We start from the raw sequence: 12,976 nt of genomic DNA, 5'->3' as shown, positions 1-12,976 counted from the left end.
TTCCCAGCGCAAAGGCTGTGGGGTTCTCACCTCTTCTTCAGTTTCTTGCCTTCTTCCTTGGAGGCTGGCAGGATCATGGCAAGGTAGGGGCCGTCAACCTCAAAGAAGATGCTGTTCTCTGAGCGGGTGACATAGGTCAGAGAGGCAGGCTCAGCCAGCTCCTGGTACTGGTTGTTGGTGAATCCTTCCTGCAGGACAAGGATGGAGGGGGCAGCCTCACCCGTCATTGTCCGGACCAGTGATGACTGCCACACAGAGCCAGTGAAGGTGCCGAGCTAGCACAGTCTCAGAATGTCTCCTCCTTGGTGTCCCCTAGAAACTGCGGTGCTTTGAGGCCAGACGCTAACGGGGAGTGGAAGTCCTCCCCAGTGTGGGCTCTGACTCTCTCCTAGGATGTCACGGTGGCAAAGCTGCACCTAGCGACCTCAAGCGCAGATCCTGACTGACACCACGCACCAACAGTGCTGCACAAGGCGCTTCACCTCTGTGGTGTTCCTCCAAAAACCCAAATAACCTCAGTCTAATGACAAGAAAAAAACAGTAAATCTAAATTGAGGAGCAGTCAACAAAACACCCGAGTGGTACTCATCGACGTGTCCTGGTCATGCCAGACTAGAAGGGGCGAGGAGAAAGATGACCACACGCAGTGTGGGTCCTCGCACGGCCGGACACCGGAATGGAGGCTGTAGTTTAGCTAGTGCTGTGCCAACGCGGACTCCCTAGTTCTGACAGCTGCGCCGTGGGTCGCACAGCAGGCCGAAGGGTGCGCAGGGATTCTGCTGTTTTTGTCATGTTTCTGTGCAGCTTACATTATCCCACAACACAAAATAAGCAGCAGAAGCGCGTGCTGTGCTGGAGAGCGCCGGCTCACTGCAGTGACTTCCAAGCACGGCGTCCCCACCGGGCATTGGGCTGGGGGGCGGGCAGCGTGGCTGGAGCCGAGGAAGGGGAGCACGCCAGCGAGAGCCACCGAGTCCCCTTCCCCACGTCCGGACCACAGTGGTGGTGCGGAGACCCAGCCCAGAGGGCAGCCCCGCCAGGAGACCCAGGCTCACCTTGACCATGATGTTTAACATGGCCCCAGGGTAGGAGATGGTCACCTTGGGCTTTTTCACACTAGTTGTCTTGATAACGAAGTTTTCAGGGAAGCTGTTAGGCAGGACGCACCATATTCCATCTGTGTCCAGCTCCAAGGGCCTCCTTCAGGGAAACAGACAAAGGGGTCACATGGAACGGGACTGGGGCCCCCACGTACAAGAAGCCCGTGTTAAGTCTAGATAGTGGATGAGGCCCTTCCTGGCATGAACCCATCAAACGAAACGCTCAGTGGCCTCCGACTCCATCTTCACCAACCCGTTCCTTCTCTGTCCTGGTGCGCTCGGCCCTCCCAGGGAGCCTGCCTCCCCTGGCGCTGACCAAACACAGCACTCACCCTATCTGCTCAATCAGCTCCCGTGCCTGGGTGATGATGCTGGCCCCCGTGAAACAGACAATGCCAGCCATCTCCATGGAGTACCAGCGGGCCCTGGGGGGACAGACACAGCCTGTGGGAGGGGCTCTCTGCAGGGGTCACCAGGGAGGTCAGAAGAGGGCGAGGAGCGTTCCAGGAAGGGAACTCAAAAGCAGGGCAGGAGAACTAAGATGGAATTTAGCTGGGATGAAGACACTTCTCTGTCGGCCTAAGAAAGTTCTGGAAGGAGGCAGCATGCTGCCACTGCAACGGCGCATGACCTCAGTCTCAGGGGACTCTCCACACCAGCCCAGAGGGTCGTGTGTCCCGTGACCCTCGCCCACTCTCCTGAGCACCAGCCGCGTCACGCCTTCCCCGTCCTCCCGCACGCTGCACGCCGCCTCCAGCTGTGGGAGGACAAGCCTGCAGGTGCTCTCGGCTTCTGCCAGGAAGTCTGCTCAGGTGCTAGCCCTGCTCTCCGCCTCCACCCCCGCCATTCAAAAGCAACAAAACTAAACAAAGCGACTCTCCCTCAAACCCAGTCCCTATGCCACCCACCAGAGCTGCCCTGTTCTCTCCTCACGCCCTCCACAGTGGCCAGGCCTCGCCTCCCCCCAGGACTCCATGTACCTTGTCATGTCCAGAGGCCACACTCAGGTCCCACCTCGCCTCACCTCCCTGCAGCCCCAACCCCGGAAGTGTCCAGTGTCTTCAAGATACCATCTCCTGCTTTCCCCACCTCTGCTGGCTTTACATCCCTCATGAGCCCACACAGCGCTGCTTGGCAACTGCTTGGACCTCTCTATGTCCCAAGCAATGACATTTATGAAGTCACATACAGAGGGCAGAGACAACCGCCCCACTGTCTCTAGCCCAGGAGGCTCTGATGAGCACGTCCTGTGGTGCCCGTGTCCCCTGATGCCCCGAGGTAGAGTGGTGTCCCCTCGGCCCCGAGCCAACCCTCCTCTCCCGTATCCCATGGACCAAGGCCCACGGCACCCCGCCAGCTCCGCGCCCTCAGCTCCCCTGGCCGGGGCGGCAGGAGCATACCCTTTACGCATGACGTAGCCGTAGAAGGAGTTGAGGATGCACTTGTGCGCCAGCTGCAGGGACTCGTACAGCACCTCCATGTTCTTGCAGCGCCTCACCTCGGCCGCGTCACCCGCCTCCACAGCCGCGCAGAGCTTCCTCTTCCACACCTGAGGCCCACGCACAACCGTCACCTCCTCAATTCCTCCAGCCACGTTCCCCGCAGTCAAGGCCCAAGGTTACGATATTCTGAAAGTTTCAAATCTACAGAAAACTTAACCCAACTGTGTGAAGACCGTGTGTGCCTCCCCGAGAGGCCCTGCTGGCACCTTGCCACACCCCCTCGATCCGTCCTCTCGGTTGGCACCACCAGGTGGAAGCTGTGGAGACCAGCCGCCTCAGCGCACAGCTTCTCGAGACCAGGACATGCTCCCGCATGACCACGGCGCTCTTACCGCCCAAGAAACTGCACGGTGCGGCACCGACTTGTCCCGTACAGAGTCTGCACGAGCAACACCTGGCTCTCCCGCATCCTGATTCACCTTTAACCTAGAACTGCCCCAGGGGAGGCAGACATCCTGGAAGGGCGGCTGAGCATGAAGGAACAGGCCCACGTTACAGTTTTACTTCCTGTAACCCAAGGACTAGGAGAAAATACACTGTCACAGTGACAGCCCACAGGGACACTTCAGACGTCCTGTAACACAGCCCAGAGCGAGCTGAAGTGACTGGAACCATGTGTGAAGACCAGAAACAGAAGCAGGACCTTTGCTCCATCAGAGGCCCGGGGGCTCCCAGCCCGGGTCCTGGTGCTCAGTTTACCCTCTTACCCAGCGTGCACTTAAGTGTGTCGTCTCACAGGGTCTCTCGACCACAGGACAGGCAGAGACCAAGCGCACATCATTAGCAGCAACACCTCGGTAAGAAGGCGCGTAGTCACCGGGACCCGGGACCCACAGCTGCCTATCGGGCACCATATCAGTGCTGGGAGGCGATGGAAACGTTCTCTCCACTGTGGTGGCGGGGACGCCGCTGTGTGTTTGCCCTCTTGAAAGGGTAAGACCTACCCTGTGTCAATTTTACCTTAATTAAGTGGCCCGACCGCCAGCAGGAGGGGTGACGGACACGGGCACCCGGGGCACGTGAATGCCCTCTCCCACTGTCTTCCTTCCTGTGGGCTAGGCTAGACACTGCCACAGTGGCGCAACACGTGACATGCTCCTCCCACCTCAGAGCACTTTGCCCTCACTCTCCCAGCTGACGCATTTTCAGTACCTAGGAGAGTGTCTGGCACATACCAGCACTCGAGGACCGTCCTGATGAGTGAAAGGTGCTACAGCCTAGGAGCTGACAGATCGCGAGTGCAGAGCCTAGGTAAGCACAATAATCTTCAGTGCCAGCAGAGGGGGCACACAACAACCCCTGGCCCTCACACCCACGGACAGACTGCACCTCCCAGGACGCTGTCCCTCAAAGGAGGGGCTGAGGGCCAGCTCCCCAGCACGCCAGGGAGCCTCTTGCTGGCAGGTGAGCTCCACCTGCTCCACTGGGCTAATAGGTGCCGTAGGGTGGGCTTAAGACACTGCGTCACCAGCTTCCATGAAGCAACCAGCTGTCCTGAGGCTAAGGGAGCCAGGCCTGCCTGTGTTTCTATTAACTGGACCTGGGAGACCAGAGCTACTGAGGAGGGCCCTGGTAAAAGCGACTGATAAAGAACTGCAGAGAAGAACAAAAACACGTCAGCACGTTCCCCATTCAACGAGAGAAACGTTTTTTTAAGGTTCAGTATTTAAAGAACAAAAACCTTAAGACATTTATTGACTGCCTACTATGTGCCAGTTACCAGAAGGGTAAGACTTTGAAGAACGAGACAGTCACTCACTTTCACATGTGAGACAAATGAACAAGTAACTTAAGAGTTAATTAAAGTGAGATGAAATAGCAGTTCCTCAGAAGATCAAAAACCCAATTACCATGTGACCCAGCAATCCTACTGCTGGGTGTGCACACAGAAGAATTGAGAGCAGGAACCTAAGGTGACATTTGTACATCCCACGACTGTCCAGACAGTGCCGAGCAAGCACTCTCATCTCAGAAACCACTCTGCTGCGACCTCTCGAAGGTCAGACTCACCTTGTGGAGCCCTTTGAACTCGTAGCGCCTGTCCCGGAAGGCACGCACGGTGTCCACGTAGAAAGAGTTCTCCCGCTGGCAGATGGTGGTGAGGCGCTCCTCCACCTTGGTCACGTGGATCTTCTTGTACGCCTTCCGGCAGTAATCTAGCACGATGCGGGGAGGTGTGTGTGAGCCTCCCGGACACAGAGCTAGCACGCAGATGCCAGCCTGGCTTTCCAGGTGAGCACAGAGGAGCTTAGGAAGCCGAGAAAGCCATGTGCAAGTTTGTCACATCAAAGGAAGCGCAGCCCCGGTGTGAACGGGCCAAACATGCCAGAACCACAGGAAGGAGACTTCAGTATCTGAACACTCGCTGAAGGAGGCGGGAAGAAAGGAAGCTCACGGCAAGACCTAGTTCCCCGTGATCTGATCTGCTTCCACGACAACTAGTTTAAGACCTCACGCTGCCGCACCAACACAGCCCCACGAAGTCCCACAAGCCGGAGACGTGGGATTTGGAAAACTATGGCCAGGACCAGGCTGCTCACCTGCCAGCCTCCTCTTCTCATATTTAGCCTGCTCCTCACGAGACAGCTCATGAAAGGCTCGGGTGGGGCCCTCTGCGGTCAAGGCCGGGAACTTCTCCGACTCCAGCTGGTGCTGGATCCGATGGTACTCGCTGCGGCTGGCCGGCACTGGGAGCGGTGACGGGCAGGCGGGAGGAGAGTCCATGAAGGAGAATAGCACCCAGCCCCCCGCTGACCACACCCCCCAGGGCTGGCACTCACTGAACTCGCCCCTCCACTGCCAGGCCATCTTCCTCTGGCAGTTTGCTCCTGGCTTGTTGAAGTCACAGGCCGCACAGGTGGCCTCGTCCACCATGGCAGAAGGCTGGGGGGGTGATGGGGAGGCAACAATTAGGGGTCAGATAGGAAGAACTTGGTGCCTGATGCGGGCGTCAGTCTCACCTGCAGGCGGTTCGTCAGGATGATGTTTGGGTACATGGCCCCCACGTCCAGGTGGTAGATCAGGGGACACTCGATTCGGTTAGGAACATCTCTCAGGGAGGTGAGCTTATTCTTAATCTGGTCACACACCTACATCGAAGGGGAGAGAAGTGGAGGCTGGCAACCAAGGTAAAAACGGGAGACTGTACAGAGTCACAAAAGCAAGCACCATGTCCCGGGCAGACAAGTCACCACCAGGCGCTGGAGGTGAAGGAGGCTTGTGAGAGAGCAGAGCCCCAGTAAGGATAGCACTGTGGGAAGCAGCAGCATCCACCCAAGAACTTTTGGGGTTGGAAAAAAATGGCATAAAATTGTGGCCTCGCATGGCATGGCCTGTCTGCCAGCGAGTGTGGGACCTGGCCAAAGTCTCGACAGCCACCCTTCCTGGGGCCCCTGTGAGCCCCCGAGGTATGGTGTGTGACATGCTGTCTCTGTCCCAGAAAACGCTCACCCAATGAATGAGGTGGATTGAGAGGTTAGCGTGGGCTGAAGCCCAGGCCCTCTCAGACCAATGCCACGCTGAACTGCAGTGCCAGACTGCCACCGGCATCACCTTATAAACCCAGAGCAGGTCTGTCAGCCTAAAAACCCTCCCGATGTCAAACACCCAGGAATCCTGCACGAAATGTTAAAACTATCCCTGTAAGTGCAGAAATGAGCTTCTAAGTTATCTCAGATGCAAACGTGATGAGCGAACTGTAAACCAGAGCAGGGAGCTGACTCGGTGGGTGCCCTGGAGGGGGCTGGGCCATGTGTCACGGTCCCCAGAGCGACCCCCAGGTTTGGTGACTCACAGGGAAAGGACACAGAGCCATGTTGGCAAAGGGGAAAGACCTGTGAGGTGAAGTCAGGAGTGGTGTTGAGAGGTGCCTAATAGAGACGTGAGCTGTGCTGCATTCAAAACAACAGGACCAGCACAGTCGGGGCCCCCGGGGTCTCCCGTCGTGACACATTTTGTAAATGCGGCTTTCTATCCATTATTTGATGGACTGTATAGTCACTATATTCAACTCTGTAATTCCTAGGACTTTACTAGCATTTTTGAAGTCTCCTTAACAACAGAAAGGAAATGAAAAACCTCCAATAGCCTCTCACTGTCCACAAAGCATCTGAGTGAACTGGCATGGGACCCATCACTGCCTTCTGTCCAGCCACCACTGCGTCTGACGGCCTGCTCAGAGATCTGTGTCTCTTCTGCAAAACTCTCCTCCCGCAAGTCGGGTCATCCACTGTGACAACACTGTCCTGTCCTACCTGACCAGAGGACACCTGAGTCACCCGTCTTGGTGCCCAAGCCCCAGTACGCAGGAGGTGCACGATGAACGTGCTGCTGAAAGCCAGTCTACCAGGCAACGCACGCACAGTTGCCCTTCCCGGCGCGTCACCTCTTGGAAGTTGGTGACCTGCTCCATGGGCACCTTCTCCTCCTCCTCGATGGCGTGACGTATGGTCTTCTCCACCCGCTGCAGCAGGAAGTCAAAGGCAGCGGGATTCTAGTGCAAACAACAGAGAGAGGACACAGGTGAGACAGATGCCAACCCACTTCAGGCAGGATGCTGCAGAGAATGCTCTAGAAGGAGCCAACTGCTGACCCTGCAGTGTCTTAGACCAGGGCCGGACAGACAAAGGATGTCCAGTGAGGGGCCCACAGGGCAAGAAGGGGGTCCAGGGGTTCCTTCAGCCCTGTGGCTTCTGGGCCCGACCAAGCCTCAGGACACCCAGGGGGGCGCACCATCCTGAACCGGCAGGGGATGTCACTGCGGAACACGCCTGACTCCAGGGCCTCCACGTGACCACCCACGTAGGTCTCTGAGTCCAGCACGTGGCCGTCATCCGTCAGCTTGTTGAACTCCTGCTCCTGCTTGTTGGGGAAGACGATGTTGGCGTGGAAGGCCTGCACCATCAGTAAGGCCTCACAGAGCGTCCCGGAGCCCTTCCGCAGCACCTGCAGGAGACACCAGCCTTTGAGCCAAACACCAAAGCCCCGTGGCTGCAGCGGCCGCCTGGGACCAGCCCGCTGCAGAGCTGAGACGGCATGGGGCCAGGAGCGGCACTGACCTCATCGGGCTCCATGGGGATGATGGTGCACAGGGCGAATATAAAGGGGTGGACGTACTTCATGTATAGGTAGTACGTGGCCACTGCGTCTGACACCGAATACGTAGCCAGAGTCTGCGGAGAGAATGTCAGTGGTAAGGGCAACAATACCTCCAGCAGTCCCACCTCCCAACAGCGCGGCCCCCCTCCATACCCCAAGTTGCCCGGCAGGCGCGAAAGCAGAGGCACATGAACCTGGGGCTGCTCGGTGGCCATTCGGCACATGTCCTCGGGGTCCAGCTCCACAGGGTCGTAGCCCAGCTTGGCTTTGGCAGCTGCCTTGAGGTTGTGGCTGCCCACAGGAAGGTAACTGTCCCTCTTCACCCACCTGGGAAAGACAGCGAGAGCTAAGGCCAGGAGCCTGTGAGAGGCAGCAAAGCTGGATGCACACAGGAAGCCAGAGAGTCCTAACAGGTACCCAAAGATCTGCAGGGACCCCACGCGGCACAAGCCCCTCGTGCTCCAGTTAATCTTACGGACGCCTGCAAACACGAGGAGCCGGAGTCAGCGCTCCAGGCCTCAGCCTTTTCTCGGGAGAAACGGAAAGGCAGGCAGGCAAGGACCCGCACCCTGTAGCCTCCCGCGAACCCCTCCGCAGTGTGTCCCGTTGGTGCTGCTGGAGTCTGCCTGCTGTCCCCACCCCTCAGGCCCTGATGTCAAACTCCCCTACGGTCCCTTCAGCAAGGAAATACGCAAGGACACCCATGACCCTCGACCCTGTGCCGTGTCCATGTAGATGGGGCTGCCAGGCCTGCTTCCACCTGAGACCTGAGCTCTGCCCTGGCCCCGAAGCCCACGCCAAGCCTGAGAACCACTGTTCCCCGCGCCGCTTGAGCCCCTGCCCCCTGATCCGTAAATTCTCAAGTCCTCGCCTCTCACATATCTCAAAGCCACTGCTCTTCACTCCTGCTCACATTACGACCCACGAGACCTCCGTACGCTCCAGCCACCTCTCAGGCTCATCTTCGGCCTGGACACCCCAGCCGCCCTGAGACACAGCTGGGCTGCTGCATCCCGGGCTCGGATGGGGAAGCTACAGGACCTCACCACCAGGTCTCGCCTTCTGGTCGGGCGTCCCTACCCTGAGGGCCGACACTCAACACGCATGTGTGGCATGATGAGCACGTGATAGGAGAGCGTTTCCCAGGACCCAGCCAAAGCCGTCTGCCGCTGTCTCCCCAGGGATGGGAGCTGCTCCTCACGGGCCACCTTCTTCCCCTTGAGAGGGGGTGGACCTGACCAGCATGTGAGAGGAGGGAGCCTTGGGCCTCACTCACAGAAAGCCCTCGTGAGACACGGAGAGCCGCCAGGTAAGCTGCGGGCCTACCTGAGACAGTCCATGTGGATGCACTGGGGCGCCTTGTACTCCCCCTGGCTGTCCTTCTGGAACCCAATCTCCTGGTACATGCTCAGTCCGTGGGCTGCCGCTCTGGCCTCCACAAATGGCCTGGGACGAGGGAGAACAGACAACCACACAGGGCCGTTAGACACTAGCCCGAGACAGGGACGGCTGCCCACAGGGGACGCCGCGCAAGCCAGGAACTCCTCACAGGCGGCGCCCCTCCCCACCACCGTTTCTATCTTAACCACTTCTCAGGGTACCGGTCAGTAGCATTAGGTATATTCAGTGTCATGCAATGTCCCCTCCCAAACACTCTTTGTTACTCACAAGTTAGGCATTAGACTCACCAATCAAAAAAGTCCCCGTTGTAGGTGACCATGATGGTGGGTCTGGTTTCCTGCACATGTTCAAACCACCTTTGGATTAGATGGACCTGAATTCAATGAGTCACAGCAGTCAGAGGCTGCCTTTTCTCCCTTTCAAGCTTCTTCCAAATCCCTCTCCCACAGTTCAGGAGAAGCAGACGCACACCAGCCCTTCCTCTCCCTCCCACCCGGGCCCTCTATGCATGAGGACGTCACTGGACACAGTCAAGACCAAATGGATGCCACGGCCATCAGAGTCAACATGCCTCTTCCTCTTGCTTCACCCCAAATATTGGCAGTTTCCCAATGACACCTCTTTACCTCATCGGGTTCATTGAAGACACAAAAGGGCCCTTCATATTCCGGCTTGGGGGTGAACTCGAAGTCATCAATGTCCTCTGCAACAATCTCCCTATTGGTGATGAGGTAGCCCTGGAAATCACCAGCAGTCAGTGTGGGTTAGACACGAAGCTGAAGACATGCCCCTCACCACTCAGCCCAGAAACTCTTACTATAAGTCTCTGCAGCAACCCGAAGGTGCCACAGCTTGCCCAAGGGGATGTACTAGCAGAACCCCGATGTCTCAGGTTTCTGTCGGAAGGTGAGAACGTGGCTGGATGTCGAACAACTTACTTATTCACTTTCTTGCTCGTTATTCACCCCAAAAATAGATGGACGCCATTCTAGTTTGAGGATCAGACAAGGGCCCTGTTCCCAGGGAGCTGACATCCCAGAAGGCATCACTCACCTGACCGTCAATCATATAGGAGATCATCATAATCTGGTCAGTCTCAGCATCAGGAAACTTGAGGGGCAGTTTGGTCGTCTCAATGTCAAATGCCAAAACCACAGGATCCTGGAGGGACATGATGTAGCACTGCGTCGGCCACACATTAAGCTGAGCTCTGGAGACCCTGGTGGTCCTCTCGACACCCACCACCAGCTGCTCTACCTCCAGCTGCTCAAAGCAAGAGTCGAGCAGCCAAGGGGGAAGGTTCCGAAGTAGGACAGGCGTCTTGGGGCTGACTGAGCCCCATCGAGTACTACGATCACCGACAGTTTGAAAGCAAACGTGTGAGAAAGGGCGTGGAGATGGGAAGAGCCTAGAGCTGTAGAACCCTCAAGCTCCGTAAAGTACATTGACCCCGTTTGATCTGTATGGCAACACTGCCCGAAGGCTGTGCTAGAGATGACATCTTCATTTTGGAAATGAGAAAACAGACGTTCCCAAGATTACAAAGCTATCTCTGAACTAAGGCCTTCCAGTCATAAATCCATTTCTCACATCACTTCGCCATCAGCTCCCCAGAATGGAAGTCAGAGCGTCCCCTCAAACATTCAGATCCAGCCTAGCTGAAACACTCACGTCACCCGGGGATGCACCGGTATAAAGCAAAACCACTCTCGGGTCAGAAACTGATGAGGAAAATGATTATTCCATCATTCTCTTAAGAAAGTATTAGAAGGAAAAAAAAAGCAAACATCTTTCAATCAAATTCACCTTTCAGCACTGATTTAGCTCTCTCGAGAAACCAGTGGAAAATTCAGGGTGGAGGAAATGCAAGAACTTACAGGTCGCTCAACGAGGTCATCTCGGCGAGTGAGCTCCACTGGAAAGGCGTTTCCTCGGAATCTGACGTTGTACCAATGAGCCTGCAGGACGTGCGGTGCATTAACTGAGAGCTGTGAGCCTGTTCTCGGTGGATTTATCCCGCGATACCACCCGGCTGTCAGGAACTGCCCGCGAGCCACAGCCCACTCACCACGGAGCCACAGCCCACTCACCACGTGGATCTTCAGGTCGATGGAGAGTCGGATGTGGTAGGGCACGTCGTACTCTCGCATGTCAACAATGTTGTCCAGCTGGTCGGCAATCTTCTTAGAGGTTTCCTCTTCGTCAATGATCGCCCCGCCCCCTTGAAGGACGCTACAACACAGAGAGCACGCGCAGCTTACTCCACTACACTCCGCTAGGAGTTGGGGGGGACCAGAGTCCACACAGCACAAACTCAAAAGATAAATCGAGGTGGCTGAGATGACCAAAGCAGGCCCTTAAGAATGACCTTAGATGACCCTCCCTAGCTGAGCAGCAGGCCAGACACAAGGAAATTCAGCGTATGCCTAGGACATGTGCATTTTATAGGATGTAGGTTACAGCCTAATCAAAGGAACAAAGGAAGGAAACTGTCGCCTGGGAGGCGTGTCTACAAATGGAACCCGGCCCTCATGAGCTTGTTTCTTCACCAAGAATGCAAGGATGACAACAACAGACCCACCTTATAGGAGTGTCCTGGGGTGAAGTTACAAGGCTCTCCACACAGTTAAGTGACAGGTAAATGGTAACTGTTTCTGTACCATAGTTATTCCTATCCTACCCAAGCAGGAAATCACTATCACTAGAATATTCACTCCAACGTTAGCCCACTAAGCTTCCAGATATTGAATGAACCATTAAGGGGAAACAAGACAATGAGTTTTAGAGAAGGCTCAGGACTTTGGGGATTCAGTCTCTGATTACACATCGTAATATTCTTCAAAGTAATTTATGAGCCACGGGGCGGCGGGGGGGGGGCGTGTGCAGAAATGTTTAGGTCACGAATTGATCTTCTTTTGTCAGAGGATATAATCAGTTCTTCTGAAGTCATCATAACTTTTAATTTGCCAAGATTTCCTCTTCTTAATCTCTTACCCTGCTTCCTATCACTATTGATGTCTAAACGTGTGGTGAACAGCGTTTGGTGGCCTATATTGAATTTCCCTGTATAATACCTAAGGTTATCTGGAGAAGATGTACTTTGTAAATGTAGGCATTTAATCAAATTTGTACACAGCTTCACACTTACCATAAGCCATGAAAACAGACTGATTAAGGTGGGAGGTTTAGAAATCTAGAACGTCCTTACTATAACAGCTACTCAGTGTTAGAGCCACAAACTCACCCCCACATAAGAAAAGACAGACAGCTAAAAAAGAAAATAAACTACAACACGGGAAGCCACCATTTATTTAACGCAAACGGAGAATATAAGAAATTCTACTTAATTGCTCAAAAGTAATCCACGTCGAACAGAGCCAGTCGTTAAGGTAACGTAATCATTGGGTTTCCCCACCTCCTAGCCATCTCATCAGCTTAGGAAGAGTGGGAAACAGTCCTGGTGGACTGACCAGCTGCTCTGCTTACGAGAACGAAGCTGACCTGGAGAGCATAGCCGTGTAGGCGTCTCTGGCGTGGCTCTGCTCCCGGTTCTTCTTCACAGCGGGGGAGATCTCCTTCCTCACTCGGACAAGGTCCTCCACGGTATTGAAGGACAGCTTGACATAATTCCGCTTCAAGCCCACTAGGTGATTTGGCTGTGGATGAAGAGATCGTGCTCATATGTTCAAGAGAAAAAGGACTTTATTGGGTAGAGAAAATACGGGCAGAACGACTCAAAGGTCAATGTACTTGTCAGAGTTGGCAACTCCAAAGCTCCTTGTCCAACCCTATGTGTGGCACTACTATGCCACTCGAGTTCATGGAAGAGGATATCCAGACAGCCGTCGAGGGCCCATCATCTGCACTGCCCCCCGA

The 12,976-nt window shown here is 55.5% G+C and overlaps 1 protein-coding gene across 3 annotated transcripts in view; it reads right to left on the bottom strand.

Annotated features, from left to right (window-relative positions):
• Nucleotides 1–12,976, bottom strand: part of POLE (DNA polymerase epsilon, catalytic subunit) — a 36,711-nt gene that overhangs the window by 18,778 nt on the left and 4,957 nt on the right. For all 3 annotated transcript variants that reach the window (XM_039879185.1, XM_039879187.1, XM_039879186.1), the window contains exons 6-24: nt 12,602–12,756; nt 11,191–11,332; nt 10,978–11,058; nt 10,154–10,261; nt 9,727–9,837; nt 9,388–9,473; nt 9,026–9,145; nt 7,894–8,026; nt 7,660–7,773; nt 7,334–7,546; nt 6,987–7,094; nt 5,563–5,691; nt 5,383–5,485; nt 5,143–5,289; nt 4,613–4,758; nt 2,501–2,649; nt 1,433–1,525; nt 1,056–1,200; nt 31–188 (exon numbers count right to left, since the gene is read on the bottom strand). In XM_039879185.1, coding sequence (XP_039735119.1) covers nt 31–188; nt 1,056–1,200; nt 1,433–1,525; nt 2,501–2,649; nt 4,613–4,758; nt 5,143–5,289; nt 5,383–5,485; nt 5,563–5,691; nt 6,987–7,094; nt 7,334–7,546; nt 7,660–7,773; nt 7,894–8,026; nt 9,026–9,145; nt 9,388–9,473; nt 9,727–9,837; nt 10,154–10,261; nt 10,978–11,058; nt 11,191–11,332; nt 12,602–12,756 — 2,441 coding nt within the window. The remainder of the gene's footprint in view (nt 1–30; nt 189–1,055; nt 1,201–1,432; nt 1,526–2,500; nt 2,650–4,612; nt 4,759–5,142; nt 5,290–5,382; nt 5,486–5,562; nt 5,692–6,986; nt 7,095–7,333; nt 7,547–7,659; nt 7,774–7,893; nt 8,027–9,025; nt 9,146–9,387; nt 9,474–9,726; nt 9,838–10,153; nt 10,262–10,977; nt 11,059–11,190; nt 11,333–12,601; nt 12,757–12,976) is intronic.

This window comes from Pteropus medius, unplaced genomic scaffold (assembly GCF_902729225.1).
Source record: "Pteropus medius unplaced genomic scaffold, Ma_sr-lr_union100, whole genome shotgun sequence".
Lineage (NCBI taxonomy): Eukaryota > Metazoa > Chordata > Mammalia > Chiroptera > Pteropodidae > Pteropus > Pteropus medius.
The sequence above is the reverse complement of the archived record's forward strand: the minus strand, read 5'-3'. Positions and strand labels throughout refer to the sequence as shown.